This window comes from Nannospalax galili, unplaced genomic scaffold (assembly GCF_000622305.1).
Source record: "Nannospalax galili isolate Female #2095 unplaced genomic scaffold, S.galili_v1.0 scaffold239, whole genome shotgun sequence".
NCBI lineage: Eukaryota > Metazoa > Chordata > Mammalia > Rodentia > Spalacidae > Nannospalax > Nannospalax galili.
This window is the reverse complement of record NW_008343017.1, coordinates 1449657-1472037: the sequence shown is the minus strand read 5'-3', so window position 1 is coordinate 1472037 and position 22381 is coordinate 1449657. Positions and strand designations below refer to the sequence as shown.

Below are 22381 nucleotides of genomic sequence, written 5' to 3'. Positions count from 1 at the left end.
GCTGGGGCTACAGGGAGACCCTGTCTCAAAAAGAACCCCCCCCCAAAAAATCCCAAAACACTAAATATACAGAATAAAGACAGAATACTTGAAGCTGAAAAAGAAAATCAACAAGTTCCATGTAAAGGAAAGTTCATCAGAATTACAGCTGACTTTTCAGTGCAAACTATGAAAGGCAGAAGAGCCTGGACCAAAGTATTCCCAGTTCTAAATGACCATAGATGCCAATCCAGAGTAATTTACTTAGCAAAAATGTCTACCATAGTTGAAGGGGAAAGAAAAATCTTCCACAAGATGAATAGGCTGAAAGAATTCATGTCCACAAAACCAGCCCTTCAGAGAGTTCTTGAAGTAATACAAGGAACTGAAGGAATGACTATACCCAAGAGGCAACAGAAAAAAACTAAATGAAGGTATAACTGTGGAAACACAAAGTTAGACCAAGAAAGCAAACAGAAATTAAAAGGACGGGAACTAATACACATCTTTCAAACATAACTTTATATATCAATGGATTGAACTCCCCAGTCAAAAGACACAGGCTAGTTGAATGGATTAAGAAACAAAATACCTCTTTTTATTGTCTTCAAGAAACCCATCTCACCTTCAAGGACAGGCACTACCTTAAGATGAAAGGATGGAAAAAAAATCCAAACAATGGCAGTAAGAAACAAGCAGGAATTGCAATTCTAATATGACAAAATAGACTTCAAACTGAAACTAATAAGAAAAGATAAAGAGGGCCACTTCATTCTGATCAAAGGAACAATTAACCAAGAGATAACACAATTGTGAACACGTATGTACCAAACTATGGTGCACCCAACTTCATAAAAACAGTACTACAAGGACTTTAAGACCCAAATTAATCTCAAAACACTAATAACAGGGGAGTTTAATACCCTACTGTTTCAATTAGACAGGTTAACTGGACAAAGAATAAACAGAGAGCCATTTGAATTAAACAATATCATACATCAAATGGACCTAACAGTCATCTACCAAATATTCCACCCAATCACCAAAGAATATACTTTCTATTCAGGACTCCTTGGAACTTTCTCCAAAATCAACCACAAATTAGGGAATAAAATAAACCTCAACAAATACAAAAAGATTGAAATAATTACATGCATTCCATCAGACCACAATGCAATAAAGCTTAAAATCAACACTGGAAGAAGCCTTAGTAACTACATGAACACAAGGAGATTAAACAACATACTCCTGAATGATGAATGGGTCAAAGGAGAAATTAAGAAAGAAATAAAAGTATTCTGGAATTAAACAAAAAGGACAATAAAACACAACAAAATCTCTGGGACACTTTAAAAGAAGTCCTATGAGGGATGTTTATAATTCTAAGTGCCTACATTAAAAAAATCAAAAAGAACTCAAATAAATGAATTAACATTGCAACTCAAGACTCTTGAAAGGCAACAACAAATGAAACCCCAACCCAGTAGACCAGAAGAAATAACAAAAATCAGAGCAGAAATTAATGAAATAGAAATAAAGAGAACAATACAGAGAATTAATGAATTCAAGAGCTGGTTCTTTGAAATGCTAAACAAGATAGACAGACCTTTAGCCCAGTTAACCAAAAGAAAGAGCAAATCCAAATAAACAAAATCAGAGATGAAAGGGGAAACATCACAACAGACACCCAAAAGATCCAGACCATTACAAGGGAATACTTTAAAACCTATACTTTATTAAATTTGAAAATATAAAAGAAATGGATGAATATCTAAAATTGTGGGAGTCACCAAAGCTAAACCAAGAAGAGATCAACAGCTTAAATAGACTCATAATATAAAGGAAATTGAAACAGTAGTACAAACCTCCCAACTAAAAAATGCCCAGACCCAGATGGATTCACAACAAAATTCTACTAGACATTTAAAGAAGATTTATATGCAAAATTACTTCAATTATTCAAAAAGACAGAAACAGAGGGAGTACTCCCAAATTCCTTTTATGAAGCCAGCATCACTGTAATACCAAAAACCAGGTAAAGATACAACCAAAAAAGAAAACTATAGACCCATATCTTTAATGAAGAGATGCAAATATTCTCAACAAAATATTTGCAAACCACATACAGACGCACATCAAAAAGATCATCTACCATGATCAAGTTGGCTTATTTCAGAGGTGCAAAAATGGTTCAATACATGTAAGTCAGTAAGTGTCATAAATCATATAAATGGACTCAAAGACAAAAACCACATGGTTGTCTCAATAGATGCAGAGAAGGTCTTTGACAAAATTCAGTATGCATTTATGTTTAAAGTCCTAGAGGGAATTAGAATGGAGGGAACATACCTCAACATAATTAAAGCTATATACCTATATAAACAAACCCACAGCCAACATCATTTTAAATGGAGAAAAACTGGAAGCATTCCCATTAAAATCAGGAACCAGACAAGGCTGTCCACTATCTCCACTCCTTTTTAATAGTGCTTAAAACTCTTTCTAGAGCAATAAGACAAGAGAAGGAAATTAAAGGAGTACTAATTGGAAAAGAAGAGATCAAATTATCCCTTTTTGCATATGGTATGATATTATACCTAAGAGATCCCAAAAATTCCACCAGAAAATGCCTAGAAATGATTAACACTTTCAGTAAAGTGACAGGTTATAAAATTAATTACAAAAATCAGTAGCCTTTCTATATACTGATAACAAGCAATTGGAGAAAGAATACAGGGAAATGCTCCCATTAACAGAAGCCTCAAAAAAAAAATCTCAGAATAAACCCAACCAAGGCATTAAAGATCTCTACAGTGAAAAATTTAAATCTTTAAAAAAGAGATTGAGGAAGACACCAGAAGATGGAAGGACCTCCCATGCTCATGGATTGGAAGAATTAATATTATGAAAATGACCATGCTATCAAAAGCCATTTGTAGATTCAATGCAATGCCAATCAAAATCCCCATGACATTCTTCACAGAATTAGAAAAAAACATCTCCAAATTCATATGGAAGCCCCAAAGACCTTGGATAGCCAAAGAATCCTCAGCACAAAGAGCAATGCTGGGGGGATTACTAAACCAGATTTTGAACTGTATTACAGAGCTATAGTCATAAAAACAGCATGGTACTGGAACGAAAATAGACACATAGATCAACAGAACATAACCGAAGACCCAAACTTGAGCACATGCAATTTGAGCCACCTGTTATTTGACAAATGGGCCAAGAGCATTCATTCACTGGAGGAAAGACAGTATCTTCATTAAATGGTGCTGGCAAAACTGGGTCTCCACCTGTAGAATAATGAAACTAGACCCTTATTTTTCACCTTGCACAAAAGTCAACTCCAAATGGATCAAAGACCTCCATGTGAAACCTGAAACTCTAAAACTGTTAGAAGAAAATATTGGCAGTAACCTACAAGATATACATGTAGGAAAGGACTTTCTAAATAGGACATCAACTGCTCAGGAATTAAAGTCGAGAATCAACAAGTGGGACCTCATTAAACTAAAAAGTTCTGTACAGCAAAAGAAACAACCAAGGAAGTGAAGAGAAAACCCATGGAGTGGGAGAAAATTTTCACCAGTGACACATCTGACAGAGGGTTAATATCCAGTATATATAAAGAACTCAAAAAACAAAGAATAAAGAAAGCAAGTGAACCAATTAAAAGATGGGTTAAGGATCTGAACAGAGAGTTCTCAAAAGAAGAAATAAAGATGGCTAGGAAACATTGTTAGTAATTAGGGAAATGCAAATTTAAACCACTTTAAGATTTCATCTTTTGCCAGTCAGAGTGGCTAAGATCAAGAGAACCAATGATATCAAATGCTGGAGAGGATGTGGGGAAAGGGCAACATTCATCCACTGCTGGTGCGATTGCAAACCTGTTCAACCCCTATGGAAAGCAGTGTAGAGAACACTTAAAAAACTAAAAATGAACCTACCATATGACCCAGTTATACCACTCTTTGGCATATATCCAAAGGACTCATCCTATTTCAGAGAGACTTTTACATCCATGATTGTTGCTGCTCTTTTTATAACAGCTAAGAGATGGAAACAACTTAAGGGTCCCACAACTGACAAGTGGATAATGAAAATGTGGTACATTTGCACAGTGGAGTTCTACTCAACAGTAAAGAAGGACGAAATAATGAAATTTGCAGGTAAATGGATGGAACTAGAAACTGTTATACTAAGAGAAGTAACACAGACTCAGGAAAACAAACTACATATGTTTTCCCTCATATGTGAATTCTAGTACCAAATCCTAATCTGTATGTATCCAGATGTAACTGTAGAAAACAGAATAATGAAAAGCAACAGGGAGGTAAAGGGAAAGAAGGAAGCTGAGAGAGAAGAACAGTAGGAGGTAGGTGTTCCTAAGGGAAAAATGGATAAAAATGGGGGTATTTAAATGGGATGAGATAGGGAGGATTATATAAGGAACTTTAGGGATAAAGAGAAAGATGCAGTTCAAGAGAGGTGGGACCATAGGAGACTGGTATTATCAAGGGAGAAGGGGAAAATGGGGACACTTTAAATGGGGCAAGCCATGGTGGAAGGGTTAGATGGGGGGTGGGGGGAAGAAAGAGAGAGAGAGAGAAATAATGCCTGACTAGTTTTATGAAAACCAGAGGGAATCATACTAGTCCAACAACCTAATGATAAATCACACATACAATATCTCTACATGAGTCCATGTGTATAGCTCAAGGCCACATAACAAGAAACAGTGCCAGACAAGAGATAACTTTCTTTTGAGTTGTTGGCCAGGGTTGTCCAAAACACTCCCCAAATTGCACAGGTTATTGCCACAGTCCTTGATTCCCTCCCAGAACTTGAAGGTAAGACCCTACTGCTGAAGACAGAACATACTTCAGATACAGTATTTGGAGCAGTGAAGCTGAAACTGACCTGGAAGCCATTTCCCCTGAAGGCTAGCTCTCATAGCTTTGGAGAGCACTACACAAGGTTCTGAGTAAGAACATCAACTGATCGTCCAACGCCAGCTTCAAGACCAAATAATCACATCAATGACCTGCACAACATACAACATTTGTGCAGTAGTGGCATTTTTATCTTGGGGACAATCTTACGGCTACCGAATTGGCCTAAAAGTCCACTCAATGGGAAGAAACTCATGTGTGGTACTGTAAACATAGTCAAATATACATGGCTGGAGAGGCCATAGATTTTAGAGAAATCCCCAAGACTGTCACATACCTAGACTAATGTAATTTCTTGCTATGTACAAAATATGTATTCTTATATTTACAGACAAATATCCCAGTCACCACTCATCAAAGAAACTTCTTTTGCACCAGATGGAGGCCATTACCAAGTACCACAACTGGTCACACACAGACATTGTCTATGAATTACCCAAGCCTAAGTGGCACATCTACAATGCAACAGCTACACCTAAAGCTCATGGAACATAGAACAAGGATAAAGAAGACACTAATGCATCTCTCAATTCTCATTAATGAAGCTCCCTTATGCAGCAGAGGGCCAGGAACACAAAAGGTCACAAATGGTCAAAGCATAGAGAATTAGAATCCGTAGAATACTGGTTCTTAGACAGGACTCCTATACTAAACTTCACCCACCCCTGGGACCTCAGGGACCATTGCTGAAGAGGGGGTGGAACGACTGTAAGAACCCGGGTGGAGGTTCATGACCATACAGAAATAGAGTCCTACAATCTCCTGGGACCCTGCTCATGGGAACCTACAGCAATGGTGTCAGCATGCACAAGACCCATACAAACTCACGCAGACAAAAACCCAGTACAGAACTGGGGAAAAGGACAGCAGACCCCAATCTTAGTTGAAGGAATATTTGTATCTGATTATTGCTGGGTGAGGAAGAGCTGATGTCCCTAAAGTGAGGGAATTTAGGTAGGCTGACTTGACCTCAGTAGAGGAGCTTGCACTGAGGAACATCTGGGGACACTAACTTGACACAATAGGCCTTAACAGAAATGACAGAATGTATGAATTTAATGGGGGGGGAGGCTATGGGAGGGTGCCAGTGAGGAAGGGGGTATAAAGATGGATTAAGGTTGATTGAGATGTTCTGTATGAAATACACAAAATTTTAATTAAAAAATTTAAAAAGGTGATATAAATGCAATTTAAATATAATGCTATATATAAAGGCAACCAAAATTCATATTCATCAACTCATAACCATTGCATTACAGTTTGCTATTATTTGTGTTGTATATGGAAACACTATGTTGTACAACGGTGTCTGTGTCCCCACTGTTTCCCACTCAGCATTACGATGTCACGCTGGTGACTTGTTAGCTACTGTTGGAAAATTTACACTACAGGTCAGCAAATGCTACAAACCAGATATTGATTATTGATTTTCTATACTAAAAATAATGGGCAGATTGTTAGTAATAAAGATCAAACTGAGGTACGTGGTGCCTGTAGCCACTACACTATAACTAGCATAGCACTGATGAAAGTCTTCCTACACGCACATTCTCCATCTTGACTCAATCACTGAACAATGAGGAGGGCATGCTCTTTTGCTGTTACAATTTTGTCTTGTCCACATAAATGAAAATATTAAGCAGCATCCGTATTGGAGATATGTTTATTTGTCAATTGCAACCAAGGGTTGGGAAAGGATGCAAGAATTTGGGAAAGACAATGAAAGCATATTTTAAGAATCAATTTGCTAAATGGACTTTGCATTAAAGACTATTATAGGATTTATCATTATTTGTATGCTGTTATATACAAAATGTAAACAAAATGTACTATCGGTAACATTTACTGTAAAGTTATATATGCACATTTATCCACGTTTGTTTTTGTAAAGAGTGACTGCTAAATGTTTACCAGAGTATCACAGAATATTTTCAAAGTGGCTAAAGAGAAAAGATAAACTGTCCAAAAAGAATGTAAAATCAGATTGACAATTTATTAACAGCTATGAGGTCAGCAAGGAGAGTGTAGACTAATGTTTTGAGAGTGCTATCAGGAAATAAAAAGTCAACCAAGAATTTGATAAACGAAAACTATGTTTAATGAATAGGAACAAAATAAAGCCATTTTCAGATAAGAAACAACTGAGTTTAATAGAAACTATAATATTATGGTATAATAAGAACCAGATATTTGGTGTTCGTTCCTGGATCCTGGCACAGAACTCTTAAATCCCCCGGAATTTCATGAGTGATAGGGGTGTCTTTTTTTTCTAGTGAGGCAACTGTTGGCAAACTCTTAGATAGTTTCAGGATGGGGTAGAAGCTGGTCATCAGAAAGGTCAAACCCAGGTTATAATCTTGGAACTTTCAGTATCTTAGCCCTCCATTCCCCCCACCTTTGAGGACAAGAAAGAGGCTGTAGATGGAATTAATAACCGATCATACCTACATGATGAAACTTCCACAAAAACCTCAAAACCACATGATTTGGAGAGATCTGGGTTTGTGAATGCATCCACACTCTGGGAGTGTGACATGCCAAAGGGTAGAAGTCCCAAACCTGAGCAAACCTACTCCTACATATAAGCAAGTAAATACTTGTATGCATGTGTGCATATGTGCTTGTCTGAATACAGAACTTACCAAACTTTAGTATTTCTTATCCCAGAGACTTGGGATGTAGTTCAGGAAAATAATCTTGAATGACTACAAAAGCATATGTTAGTTTTATAATTAAAAGTTTAAATGCAAATATTCAAACAAAAGCAAACATTTGCAACCAAAATAAAGAATAAACAGCCATGAACGAGCCACTGCTCCTGATTTCAGTTATGTAAAAATAAGTAAGGCACAAATTCTCTTAAAGATTCATCATATGGTGGAGGGGTAACTGTGGAGAGACAATCTTTCATTGCTGTTTCAATGATTTCTGAGGTTTTAGTTAAAAATATCATTTCCTATTATTAACATGAACTCTGTATCACAAGCTATTTTTGGATTTGTGATTCACCAATGACATATGTCTTTTCTTGGATTACCTTGAGAGAGCCTTCTAAAACGAAAGGAATCTTTTCTTCCTCTTTCTCTTTTTCTTGTTCTGGTATCTCTGTTTTGCTGATCACTTTGCTACCTAAGATCAGAGATAGTTAAAATTCTTAGGAATGCTGTTAAGTAAGATATCATGGAAGACTCAAATCTCTGTGCTAGAGGAGACCTCAGAGACTATCAGCCTAGGTTTTCTCTTGACTCCACTAGGATGAAGCTGAGCTATTGACAATACAATTATTTTGGTAGATACCAAAAGATTCCTTATCAGTTTGGTTTAGGTTTTACTCTAGAGTCAGGCCATACACAAACTCCTCTGGTTGCAAACGCTTTGGAAATTTCACACCTTGACTCCATTATGAAATATCTTTTAATTTTAGCTCTCTTAAGTAACGAATATTATCAGCAGAGAGAGTTTCTTTTCTACAAATTCTGTAAATATTTCTATTTTCCAGATGAACTTCCTGTTTTATCTCATTTATTAAACAACTATCATAAAAATTTAGTTTGCATTCTTTGTTGCCTTCTTCTCTCTTCCTTCATGGATTCAAAGTCCAAGAAATTAGCGAAGACCTAAAAATTAAGTAAAACAAAAATATACATAGAGCCAAGATCTGGTCAAGTCCGTGTGGGAAACCCCTAAGAAACCCCTTTCCCTTTATCTCTAGCTTCCTAACCCCAGGTAATCCTGGGACTCTTAGGTTTGTTATTCTAAGAAGGGTCATGATTTCATTGCGGTTGGAATCTATAATTATCCTGCTGAGACCCAGTAACTCTGACTTTACCTCACACATTGTGAACAAATTTAGAAAGCTGAACCCACCGATCCTACCAATAATGACAATTGGTGTTTCTCTGACTCATCATATTTGATCTTTGTAATAGATGAGATCTTCCAGGATTTGATAGGAGGTGGAATTGGGACAAATATTCCAGTGTCCCACTCAGGTGCCATGTCATCACATTTGGAATGCAGTAGTTCCATTTATTAGAGAAAGCGAAGTCATGGGAATTTTTTTGAGAACTTTTTAAAATTTTGGGTTATTCAGTCTTGACGAAAGTAAGAGATGGGAGAATATGTTTGGACCTTATTCTAGGTGTATCATGCACTGGTGACTTACTTTTAGATTTTTTGAGGGAAAAGATTTTACTAGAAGAAATTTTGGCAGTAGAGGTTTTCAGCTCTAGTTCAGCCCTGGTCTTGCTGACCTCCTCAGCCATTTTAGCTTCTTGATACTTAGCCTCTTCTTCTGTGGTCCAGTCCTGAATAGACTTTGCAACAAGTTCCAGATAATTCCTAGGCAACACAAGGACAAGAAGACGGGACATGAGACTCATTGTTAAAGCCCATGAGTGAGTACTTCAGGTGCCAGCTCTGAGTGAACTGCCCAAAACTGAAATGAAATGATTCTAAACTGCCAAGTGACAAAGTGCTCAGATGCAGGTATCCAGTGAACATCCCAAAACTGCCCCTTTCCATTCACAGATTGAAAATGTGAAGTCTGAAAATGAGGTCTTTCCACTGAAGTGAAGGACTACGGATAGATTTTGATAACACCAAGGAAGAGGCAGCGACAGCCGAGAAAGTTGCTCTCAACTCTGTTTTGGGACATTCAATATACAAGATACAATATAATGTCTTTTTAGGACAGGTTTACAACACCTTAAAAAATTCTTTTAATTGGCCACCAGCGACTAGAGTCACTCAATTAAATAAAGTCCTCTAGTGATGCTATAAAGCTTGCCAGCTATGGGAACATCCACCTCATAAATGCTATTCCCTCAGCTGCTCACATGTTCGAGTTCCACTAACAAGCTGCTGCTTACCAAGTTGGTCATGCTTGCTCCCAAATCTATTCATGTTTGTGCTAATTAATGTATTTTCTTTAAAATATTTTTTGATGTATTTATTTTTATTTTATGTGTATGAATGCTTTGCCTACATGTATGTAAGTGCATCACATTCATGCAAGACCTTCAGAGGCCAGAAGAGGACGCTGGAATCTCTGGACCTGGAGTTAGCAGTTTCCCTATGGGTACTGGGAACTGAACCTGGGTCCTCTGGAAAAGTAGCCAGTGCTCTTAACTGCTGAGTCATATCTCCAGCCCCTAATTATTGTATTTTAAAATTAAATCTTAATAAATTTATATGATTGTCTAAAGAGTGCTCCCCACAGAAGTAAATGGAAACATTTATTCTTGACAGTAAATATTATCTACTTAAAAATATTTTATTATTTTTATGTGTCTGTGTATATTTCTTGCATGTAGGTAAGTGCAAACTGTGTCGTGTAATGCCCGCAGAGGACAGAAGAGGCTGTCGGATCCCCTAAAAATGGAGTTACATACAGTTGTTAGCTGCCATGTGGGTGCTGGGACTCGAACCCGGCTCTTCTGCAAGAACAGCTAGTGTTCTTGACTGCTGAGCCATCTCTCCAGCCCAATATTATCTACTTTTAAATTATGTGAAAGTAAGGCTTAACATTTGAAAAAATAAAGCTAGATACATTGTATGTTTAGAATTCTTCAGAGCTTCCTTTGATTTTCACAATGCTTCACAATTTTGATTCTATTTATTCATTTATTTACTCTCTCTCCCTCCCTCCCACCCCCTGACATATTTGTGCCACAGTGTGTATGTGGCAGGCAGGAGACAATTTGTGCAAATCACGTCAGTTTTCTGTTCTCTCCTTCTACCATGAGTCGTGTGGATCAAACTCAGTTCCTCAGGCACAGCAGTGATCACCTTTACCCACTGAGCCACCTTTATGGCCCTTGATTCTTTCTCAGTACATAGAGTGGAAGTTGTAGATTGTGAATTATAGCACTTAGCACCTTCATTTAGAAGGTAACAGACAGCTCCATCTCCAAGCAAACTCCCTGTGTTCTGTTGCCGCTGCTGCATGTGTTAGGTTGCTAGTCACACTGCCAGCTGGGGAAGCAAACAACACCCTGATTATTCTTAACTATTGCTACATTCTTACATTCCTTTTCCAATCTGTTAGGAAGTTAAAATGATCTAAAGTTACTTTAAATAAGATAATATTTATAGTGTCTTCAAAGTCAAATCTCTCCCCTCCTCCTTTCCTGTCCTTGTCCTAGTCTAATTCACTATCCTGTCTAGTGAGGACTGCCACAGTGTTCTCTAACTGGGCTTCCTGCTTCTAATCTCAGGCCTCTAAAGTTTATTCTGGATTTCACATGCACATGCATACAAGTATAGGCACACCTATACATACCCTCACACACATGCACTCACATGAACATGCATACACACAATTAAAAAGTAGAACTCTTGGGGGTCTGGAGAGATGGCTTAGCAGTTAAGAACACTGGCTGATCTTCTAGAGGACTGGGGTTCAGTTCTCAGCATCCAGATGGTGGCTGACAAACATCCATAACTCCAGTTCCAGAGGATCTGATGCCCTCTTCTGGCCTCGGTGGGCATTTCATGACACAGGTGCACTTACATACATGCAAACAAAAGTCATACACCTAAGAAATTTTGAATCCTTACAAGTATCTACAATTAGGAAATATAGACTCAAACGAATCGAAGCTACTATTAAAGAAAGGTTAAAGAATAAAGCATACAATGGCTCAGGAAGTTTATTAACTACAGATATTCAGTAAATCAATTACTCCCAAATGTATTCCAGTTGTATTTTTAAAAAGTAGAGATGACAATATTGGATGTAAATAAAACAGTCAAGAAACAATTTACCTATCACGTAAACAGCAGCTATGCTTCTTGTGATTAAAAGCTGTAACTTTACAGTTGGAAACAAAGTTTCTTGATCATTTCGAAATGGGAGAGGGTTTGTTAGGTGTGAAAGTACTATATATTTTTAGTACTTTAAAGAAAGATATTAATACTTATTAACTCTAGATACCATACAGAATGTTTAAGTATGTGACTTGAAAGAGTATGTATAATTTCTAAAAGAATATATGTAGTCCCTGCTGGCCTGAAACTTGTTATGTAAACCAGGCCTGGGCTGGCCTCAGTCTCACAAAGATCCACCTACCCCTGCCTCCCAAGTGCTGGGATTAAAAGGTGTGCACTACCAAGCCTGGCAAATTATGTATTTTACAGAGCACATACTAAGAATGAACTAAGAAAATTCCATCTATAACATGAGAGAGAAGAATAGTAGGATAAAGGTGTTATTAAGGGGGAAATATGCAAAAAGGGGGTAATTAAAGAGGAAGGTGGGGGGAGGGGAAGGAGGACTATACAAAGAACTATGGGAATAAAGGGGGAAAATTTTTCCAGATACACAATAAAAAAAAAAAAAGCCTTAAGCACAGAAGGAACCCTAGAGGGATGGAAGAAAGCCCTTCCAAAAGCAATATGGTTGTTAAATGAAAATCCCAGGGCTTATGAGCTGTTGGCCTGAGGGTCACTAGAGGTTCCCCAAACAATAAAAGCCATTGCCAATAATGTTGGTTGTACACTGGAAGTGGACGGAAAAACTATTGCTGAAGACACTGCATGATGTGAGCACAGGAGAAGAAGAAATCAAGCTTGGACTAAGCTGGAAACTCCCTGCCATTGGATGGGGGGCTTTTATGGTGCCAAAAAGCAACATGCAGATGACTGGGGGAGAATTGTCCCCTATGATTCCGCTCAACAACGGACCCTGCGTGTTGCACTATCAACATACCAAACAAGATATTCCTGTTGGTGCAATAGTGAAGCATCCAGTGTATGTATAGCCAGCAAATTTTCGATTGGATATAATGCCTGCTCCTAGGGGTGAAACACGCATCTGGTACTGTAGACCTGGCCACCCCCTGTGGCAGGGGAGAATATAGGCCCCAGTGGGAAGTCACTGCAGTTCCTTTGTTAGATGGAAATGATGTACCTGCTAAAGTACTGACCAAGCATTGTGTTTACACCCATAGGCTAAGTTATTATAGCAGTCACTGTTTAGATGTTCTTGCTTCTTGCTATGTAGATGGAATCCCACTCAAACTGGCCAACAGCCCATGGAAAACAGATGATGTAGAGACCTGAAAGTTCAGTGCCTTGCCACAACAGGAGGAAGATCATTCCACACCTACCACCCCTCTCCAAGGCTCAGGGACTCTTGTGGAAGAGATTGATGGAAAGAATGTAAGAGCCAGAGGAAGGGGTGGAGTGCTAAGTGGAAATGTCCTCTGATCACTATGCCAGCAAGTAATAGTCACAGCTCCTTCAACTCTCATCAAGGAGTCGAAGGGGGAGTCAGTTACCCTCCCCCCCAACCAGTTGACCTTAGCTGCATGTGGGGGGAGGGGAAAAGGATATATAAGCTGAAAACACCGAGAGGCACCTCTCTCACAATTTTGTTCGGCTGTTGGGGGGTCACAGGATCTGTATTTGAGTGTGGACTTTAATGGCACGGCCATAAATGGGGGCTATCCACTCTTCTGTAAATAAACCACTACCCTATGCTCTGTTAAAAAAAATAAAAACTAAAATAAAAGCTGATGATACATAAAGAGAGAGAAAAAAGAAAATTCCACCTACTAAAAAATAAGAGATGAATAGTAAAATAGAAATATATTTGTAACATTAAATGGTAAGAATGAAGCCACATTATTAATGAAAATAAAAGCAAGTGGATCAATTTTTTATAATATCTTTAAAATTGTTATTAAAATTGTTAAAAATTTCAGACTATTATTCAGAAGAAATGCAGTTACAAAACAATGCAGAAGAGCCTGAGTGTAGGTGGCTGGAGTTTCTGGGGAAATTCTGTGAGTAGCTGTCCTATGTCTGAGGTGCTGACCAAAGACAGATTTTTTTGATATAGGAAAAACAATGCCCGCTTTATTAGCTCAACTTACCTTTCTATTAATGTTGTCATATACAATACAGACAGACAGTTTATCATATTGTTTAAAGTTACAGATTCAAAAATAAAGTTATACACACAAATGAACTCTGTTTGGGATACTAAAAGAATGCAGACATCCATTGTTTTAATGACAGGCATAATTATATCCTTATCAGAAAATGGGGGCTGGAGAGGTGGCTTAGTGGTCAAGAGCACTGGCTGCTCTCACAGAGGACCTGGGTTCAAATCCTAGCATTCACATGGTGGCTAACAACAGTCTGTAACTCCAGTTCCAGGGGATCCGATGCCCTCTTCTCATCTCCATGGGCATTGCACGACACAGGTGCATTTACATACATGCAGGCAAAATATTCATATATGTAAAATAAAAACAATATTAAAAAAGAATTGATATTTATCGTGAGAATACTCTGCCTAAGTCTAGATGTTGTGTATTAATCCCCAGAAAAATGTAAATTACCAAAATTTAATGAAGAATTTGAAAACCAGAATAGATTTGCTTTAGAAGTACTGAAAGCACAGGCAATCCCAGCACGTGACCATCTGTCTCCTTGTGCAGGTTTGTCCTTTAAACTCTAGGAATCGTCACTGGCTCTGAATTCTTTTCCACGTAATGTCTTATCATCCTTCTTAAGATGGATACTTACTATCCCAGACAAGATACTATATACATAAATAAAAGGTTAGCAACAGGTGTGGACACACTTCATAAAAAAGGTATCAATCTGACCTTGGAAAATGATTATGTCACCTTCTGACACCATACCATGTTATTGAGTTTTTGGAAACTAGATTTAAGAGCATTTTGGCATACTGTGACTGTCTCGTGTTCTGTGAAACCCAGGTCTATGGACTTGTGCCCTCAGTAAGCCTCTCAGAGGTGGTACGTAGTCTCAGTGGGAAATTAAGGCTGCCAGGGTTTGTATGGGGAAGATCACATGATACTTTGGTGCTCATCTTCCACGTATGCAATCAGGAAGACAGATGCTATCTGCTGGGATTGCTACTCAGCCTGCTGGTGAGATGGAGATGTCAGTGATCCTGTTTCCACCTCTGGATTCTTAATAAAACTAAGTAAACATGGAGTTACATTAAAGGCGACTATATTGTGTGCATCTCATTAATTTTCACTGATCATCAATCTTACATTGGAGACCCAGTTCATAAAAAGCAAACACAGCAACCTATTTATTTCATGTGGCTACCGTAACACTGATTTATCTCTAAGAGATATTTGAGAGAACAACATAAAAAAACACTGAGAAGTAAATTACAGAATACATTTTATAAAGCAGATTCTTAAGTGATGAAATGTTTATAGATATGAATAACTGGTCTATTTTAATGAGTTATAAAATCTAGATAATTTTATCTGTTGATTTATGATAGTTCAAGAAAAATGTAGCCAAACATTTTTTTTTTCCTTAGTGAAGGGGGCAGGGAAGGCATGTCTTTTCTTTATTGAAAGCATGTGTGTGCATATTGATTTTGAGTTTGGCTCTTTGGATCCTCTTTAGTTCTTGCTTCCATTGACAGCTGTATATTTTCCTTTTGGAAACAGTACATTTTTGTAACAGTTTCTTAGGGTTCACACAAATGCAGCTAAAACTATGATTTCAGGTTGCTATCCTCCAATTTTTCACAACTCTTCTCTTGGTTGCCTCGGGTTTCCCTGTGTGGACATTCATTATCAGCAATGATTTAGAGCCTTGTTAAGCATTAGAACAGGGGACCACAGTCATCTTTGCCTGTACACAGCACATCCCAACATTTCTATGAAGACCTGGCTTCACCTCTTCACCACCTCAAAGGGCTCCAGAAGACAGTGGGGTTGTTTTCTTGAATGTGCTAAGGAGAATTTTACTATCATTAAAATACCACATACTTAAGCAGATTATTTTCCATGAACAAGGTCAAAATATAAATCTTTTAAGTAAGCAAAGCTCTGATTTTTATCACCAAAGATGAAATAAAATAAAAAATGTGTTAATAACAAAGGAAAGCAGCTAATTTTTGAATCGGAAAACATCAAAGTTCAACTAAAATCTAAGACAATAATATTAACTCAGAATTGAATACTATATATAAAATTGAAGCATTCTATTATGCTTCTGTTACTTGGGTGGAAAGTAAAGAAATTGCAACTGGTTTTGTTCATTTAAAAATGCACAATACACATCTATTTTTGGTTTTGTTGCTTATGCTTTTGGTTTCAAATCCAAAAAAATTGCTGTAATCACATGCCAGAGGGTCTTATGATTAAGTCTTTATGCCACATTGAGTTGATTTAGTGTATAATGTGAGATAGGAATCCAATGTACTTTTAAATTATTTTCAATTGGCAAATAAGATCATGTTAGTTTATCATTTACATCAAGTTGCTCTGGAATGCGTAAACTCTGTGAATAGCCAACCTGGCCCAATTAACATATACATTATCTCACTTTTTTTTTTTGTGGCTAGAGCACTTAAAGCCAGGAGCCCAATTTCTTTCTATTACACTTGATATTCAGATTTCTCACCATCATTCCTTGAAGAGATGATCTTTTTCCAGTTTTATATTCTTGGCCCCCTTATCGGAGGTGGTCAAGTCCACTCACGAAGAATTATCTTGGTGCTCTTTTATCTGCTCTACTGGTCTGTCTTTATGCTAGCATCACACTGTTTTAATAACTGCATATTTGTGATATATTTTGAAATAATATGTTTGTTCTTTAGATTTGTTCTTTTCTTTGAAAATAAATATGGGATCTTCTTGGCCTCTATACACATTTTAGGATTGTTTTATATATTTTGTAAGAAATTATGATTTTGATTGGGACTGACATGAATTTTAGATCACTTTGGGTAGTATGGACATTTTAACAATTTTAAAACCCCAAAACATGGAATATCTTTCCATCTATCTGTATTTTATAGTTTTAATTATATAGATACTTCACCCCTTATTTTTATTTATTTCAAAGTATTTTATTCTTATTGATCTTATGATAAAAGAGGTTGCTTTCTTTTTGAAATTTTTATTTGTTTTTATTTCATGTGTGTGAATGTTTTGCCTGTACGTATGTAAGTGCACCACATGCATATAATGCCCACAGAGATCAGAAGAGGGCATTGGACCTCCTGGAACAGGAGTTATGGACTGTTGGTAGCTGTCAGGTGGGTGCTGGGAACTAAACCTGGATCCTCTGCAGGAACACTCAGTGCTCTTAACCACTGAGCCATCCCTCCAGCTCAGGATTGCTTTCTTATATTCTTTCCTGTATGCTCTTTGCCAATATATCAAAACATAACTAATTTTTATATGTTTTGTATCCTACAATATCTCTGAGTTCATTAGTGGCTAACAGCAGGGTCATTTGTCTGTTTGTTTGTTTATTTGGGGTCTTTAGGATTTTCTATTTATTATCTTCTCAATAAACAGAAATAAAAATATTTCTTCCTGTCTAACATGGGAGCCTTTGGTTTCTCTCGTTTGCCCATCTGCTCGTCTAGGAGTTACAGCATTAGGTTGAGTGGTGAGAATGGGCACCTTTGTCTTGTTCCTAATCTTAGACAAGTCTTCAGCTTTTCAGCATTAGTGCGATGTTAACTTGGGGCTTCTCACATGCCCTTATTGTTACGCTGGGCTAGATTTCATTTAAGCTAACTTTCTGAGAGTGTTCTCATGAAAAGACGTTGAATGTTGTCATCTTAATTTTCTGCACTTAGTGAGATGATCATGAGATTTTCACCTTTCATTTTGTAATACAGTGATTACATGTACCCATTTGTGTCTGCTGAGCTATCCTTGCACCCCAGGGATAGTTCTCATTTGAGCATGATGAATACTTTTAATGTGCTGTTGGCTTGCAAATAGTTTGGTTTGTATTTGTTACTATTTCTGCTTTCTGGTGTTCTGTTGATGATGCTTACATTTGTGTTCTTTCACCATGAAGGAAGACCCGTCCTTTCCTTTGTGGGGGTGCTGTTGTCTCGTTTTGGTACTGATACAATGCTGGCCTTATCAAATGAGGCTGGAAGTATTCTCTTCTCTTCATTTTATTTTTTAAATGTGAGGAAGCTTGTTGTTAATTCTTTACATGTTTAGTAGAATTCACTAACAAAGAACATGGCTTCTGATCTTTGTTGAGATGTTTACGATTACTGATTCAGTGTCCTTACTCATTAATATGTTCAGTTAAAAAATATTTTAATATTTTTATTTTATGTGTATGAGTGTGTTGCCTGCATGTATGTGAGTGCACCCATGTTGTGCCATGCTGTGGAAGTCAGAAGAGGGCTTTGGATTCCCCTGGAACTGGAGTTAAGGATGTTTTGCAGCCTCCATGTGGGTGTTGGGAATTGAACCCAGGTCCTCTGTAAGAGCAGTCAGTGCTCCTAACTGCTGAGCCATCTCTCCAGCCCCTGTTCAGTTTTTATTTTTTAAAAAACCTTTCTTCATGATTTAGTATTAGTGAGCTGAGTAGTGTATATTTATACAAAGATCTTTATTTCTTTTCTTATTCAATTTGTTGGTGCATAGTTGTTATTTATTTATTTATTTATTTATTTATTTTATGTGTATGGTTGTTTTGCCTGCATGTGTGTAAGTGCACCCTTGTCATGTCATGCAATGCCCAGGGAGGTCAGAAGAAGTTGAATTCCCCTGGAACTGGAGTTATGGATGGTTGTTAGCCACCATTTGGGTGCTGGGAATCAAAACCAGGTCCTCTGTAACAGTCAGCGCTCTTAACTGCTGAGCCATCTCTCTAGCCAAGTGCACAATTGTTTAAAAGTAGTCTTTTAAAGTATTTTTGTGTCAGTTATAATGTCTTCTCTTCATTTCTGATTTCATTTATTTTAATCTTCTGTCCTTTTCTTGCCTTGTTAAAAAACAGCCAGGTTTTATTTTTTTTTTTAAATCTCAAAAAAAAGAAAAAAAGAAAAAAAGAGAAAAACCCAAACAACATAGATTTGTTAATTTTTCTATTGTTTTTCTAGTTTCTATTTCTTTATTTCTGCTTCTATCTTTCTTGTTTTCTTCCTCTCTTGACTTTAGACCTATTTTGTCCCTCTCAAGTTCTTTGAGATATAAATTAGGATTCCTATTTGAGAGGTGTTTGGAGTTCCAGTGGTGGAGTCCATTAGCACATGGTACCCTCCCACCCACTGTCCATTAGCACATGGTACTCTCCCACCATGTGGCTGCTTATTGCTGTAAACTTCCTACATAGACCTGGCTTTCATATGTCTCATAGGATTTGGCATGTTGTGCTTCCAATTTTGTTTGTCTCGAGACATTTAAATTTTTTCTTTACCTTTCTGTTGTTTGGATGCATATTTTCCTTTCTATGCAATGTAATTTTTCTCTTACAATTAATTTTTATTTTCCTACCATGATTTTTTAAAAATGTCTTAAGACTTGTTTTATGGTCCATGTCTTAAACTATTCCATGTGCACTTGAGGAAAAGAAAACATGTACACCACTGCCATTGAATAGAATGTTCTATGTCTGCTAGAATCATTTCACTTGTAGTGGTCTTCAAATTTGCTGACCTACAAGTTTCCTCCCTGAGGACGAGCCCTCATGGCATTGGAAGGTGCTGTGCAAGCTGCCAAGGAAGAAAAACGATCAATAGTCATACCCAGGCATAAAACCTATGAATCTGAACAATGACCGACCCAGCAAAATATCCTTAATGGTGCAGTAGTAGCACTTTTATTTTGGGGGTAACAAATAACACTGCCTAATTGGACTTAAGGCCCACTCAATAGGAAGCAATTCATGCCTGGTACTGGGAACTTAGATTACTGGCTCCTGGAGAGGTCATAGACCCAAGGGGAGAAACTACTGCTTCCACTTTCCTAAGTGAACACTTTCTTGCTGTATTCCAAATACCTTTCTTATATTCACAGATAAATGTAGCTCTCATCACTCACCAAAAATGCTTCTTTTTGCATTAGATGGAAATTACTACAAAGTTCCACAACTGTTCAAAATACAGAGATAAGTGATGGTGGGGTACCCAGCCCCAATTGATACATCTATAATGCAACCCCTAAACAAGGCTCAGGGAGGGAACATCATGGAAGAGAGGGCAGGATAACATATACTTTGTTAGCATTTTCACTACCTTTCGTGAGGGCAAGAATGATGTTCACTCTTAATGGTATAGCTTTAATTCTTAACACAGTGTCTGAAAATATATTTAATTTAATGAGCTAAATCCAAACATGGCACTACAAAATGTTCTCATTGAGTTGAAACACCTAGTTTACACTAAGGAACTAAAACCCAAGTAGCTAACTCAAGCTACTGTTTAATTAGCTGAATTATCTAAGTTACCTGAATCCAACATTGGAGTGAAGAGCAGTGTTCCAATATTCACAGTGTAGGCGTTGGGTATTCATTGGATTATGAAAAACTAACAGTAAAGAATTGTCTTGAGTGTGGTAATAAGAATCAACACACTGATACTGATAATGAGCTTCTTGTAGAACCTGAAAATCAAAATAATTGTATTGTTGAGTCTTTTTATCCTGGAAACAGAGCCTGGGTCCCTTTTCCTTCCTCTCATTTCTACATTGTTGGTCAACTTTGGATTCCCATGGGATTCTTTCCTAACTACTAGAAAATGAGATCATAAGAGATAATACATTTTGTGCAACATTTCAATAACTCTTAGAGAAAAACAAATAGTAGGCTCCAGGGGTAGAGACATTTGCTAAAAGTCTTCTTCATAACCGTGGATGGATAATGTTGTTCTACCCTTCCATCTGGATCATCTCATCACCATTAAGGATGCCTGATAAATAGGTACATATTCCAGGCTGTTCCCAGCCTGCTCCAAGTTCACATACTGACACTCTGACCTTTAGTGTGGCAGTATTTGGAGGTGGGGTTTTAGGGGTGTTGTGAGGGTGGGACTCCCACAATAGGATTAGTGTCCTGAGAAATCAGATCTTGCTTTCTCTCCTCTGTAGCTCTCTGTCAAGGGGTGGGCTCTCATCAGAACCCAACCACACTGCCATACTAGTACTTGGATTTGGTTTTCCTAACTCTAAAATTCCATGACAGTGAATTTCTGTTGTTTAAGCTTTTTGGCCTGCAGTATTTGGTTATGCCAGATTGAACAGATTAAGATAACAGCTAACAATATTTTTTCCAGTTTAAATATACAGAGGTCTCATTTCCCAGCATAACAAAAGTCTTGCCCAAAGAAACGAGTTTGCAAGTTCTGGTGCCAGGACTCACACCAGTCTTCTAGCTCTGACTTCTCTGCTCCATGTTCCATGCTGTGCCTTCAGGTGCAGAATGTGCATTACAATGAAATGAAGTGAGTGGCCTTTATAAGAGGTGCTGTTGTGATTTGCCCTTGTGGTGGCTAATCCTGGGTGTCAACTTGATTGGATCTGGGATTAACTGAAATGAAAGAGATCTTTTTGATTGGATCATCTAAAGCCGGAAGATATACCCTAAATGTGGGCGTTACCTTCTGATGGCAGCCGGTATAAAAGACCAAGGCAACAAAGAACGCGGGGCTTTTTGCGGCTTGCCTTCTCTCTCGCTGGTGAGTTTGTCTTGCTGCTGTAGACAGTACTGAGAGAGACACCAGAACGTTTGAAGAGCTTTGTTTTTGCTCTTTTCCTTATGCCGAATCTTACAGTTGGAGATGCTGCTGCTCAATTGCATAAATTAAATGTAAATACAATAGGTGTAACAGGACCTCAGAGTAGGGGTCAGGTGGCAGTACTGAATTACCAAAGACAAGGTGAGCATACTTATCGTAATGGGCAGCAAAGGCAAAACAATACAATGGCATGACTCGAATGGACCTGTGGTACTGGCTAATCAATCTTGGTGTTTTCAGGGATCACATACATAAGAAGCCTACTAAGTTTTTACTTGATCTGTATAAGCAGAAAAGCTCTAGGACAAATGACAGGAAGTTAGTATTGGATCGTAGCAATAGAGTCTAGCTCAGTCAACCAATTTCCAGACTTGAGACAGTTTACAGACCCAGAACCCCTTGAATGAAGGGAAGGCCGGGTGCCCTTGAGGAAGGACTTTGTCACAGTACCAAAGAGTTATGCTGTTTGCCTCTCACCCATCCTTCCCCAGAGGGACCTGCGGCCTTTCACTAGAGTAACTGTATTGGATACCAAAGGAAATAATCAGACATTCATTCCGTGGCCTATTGGATACTGGTTATGAGTTGACACTGATTCCAGGAGATCCTAAAAAGCATTGTGGCCCTCCAGTTAAAGTAGGGGCTTATGGAGGTCCAGGTGATAAATGGAGTTTTGGCTGAAGTCCGACTGACAGTGGGTCCAGAGGGTCCCTGAACTCATCCTGTGTTTATTTCCCCAGTACCAGAATGTATAATTAGGACAGATATACTTAGGAATTGGCAGAATCCCCACATTGGTTCCCTGACCTGTGGAGTGAGGGCTATTATGGTTGGAAAGGCCAAATGGAAACCACTGGAATTGCCTCTGCCAGGGAAAATAGTGAACCAAAAAAAGTATCACATCCCTGGAGGGATTGCAGAAATTAGTGCTACCATC

The 22381-nt window shown here is 37.9% G+C and overlaps 1 protein-coding gene across 1 annotated transcript in view; it reads right to left on the bottom strand.

The window, feature by feature from the left end:
* Positions 1–22381, bottom strand: part of LOC103738844 (sperm-associated antigen 17) — a 155046-nt gene that overhangs the window by 13065 nt on the left and 119600 nt on the right. Inside the window, exons 18-20 of the mRNA XM_029566386.1 lie at positions 20160–20314; positions 9106–9281; positions 7978–8069 (exon numbers count right to left, since the gene is read on the bottom strand). Coding sequence (XP_029422246.1) covers positions 7978–8069; positions 9106–9281; positions 20160–20314 — 423 coding nt within the window. The remainder of the gene's footprint in view (positions 1–7977; positions 8070–9105; positions 9282–20159; positions 20315–22381) is intronic.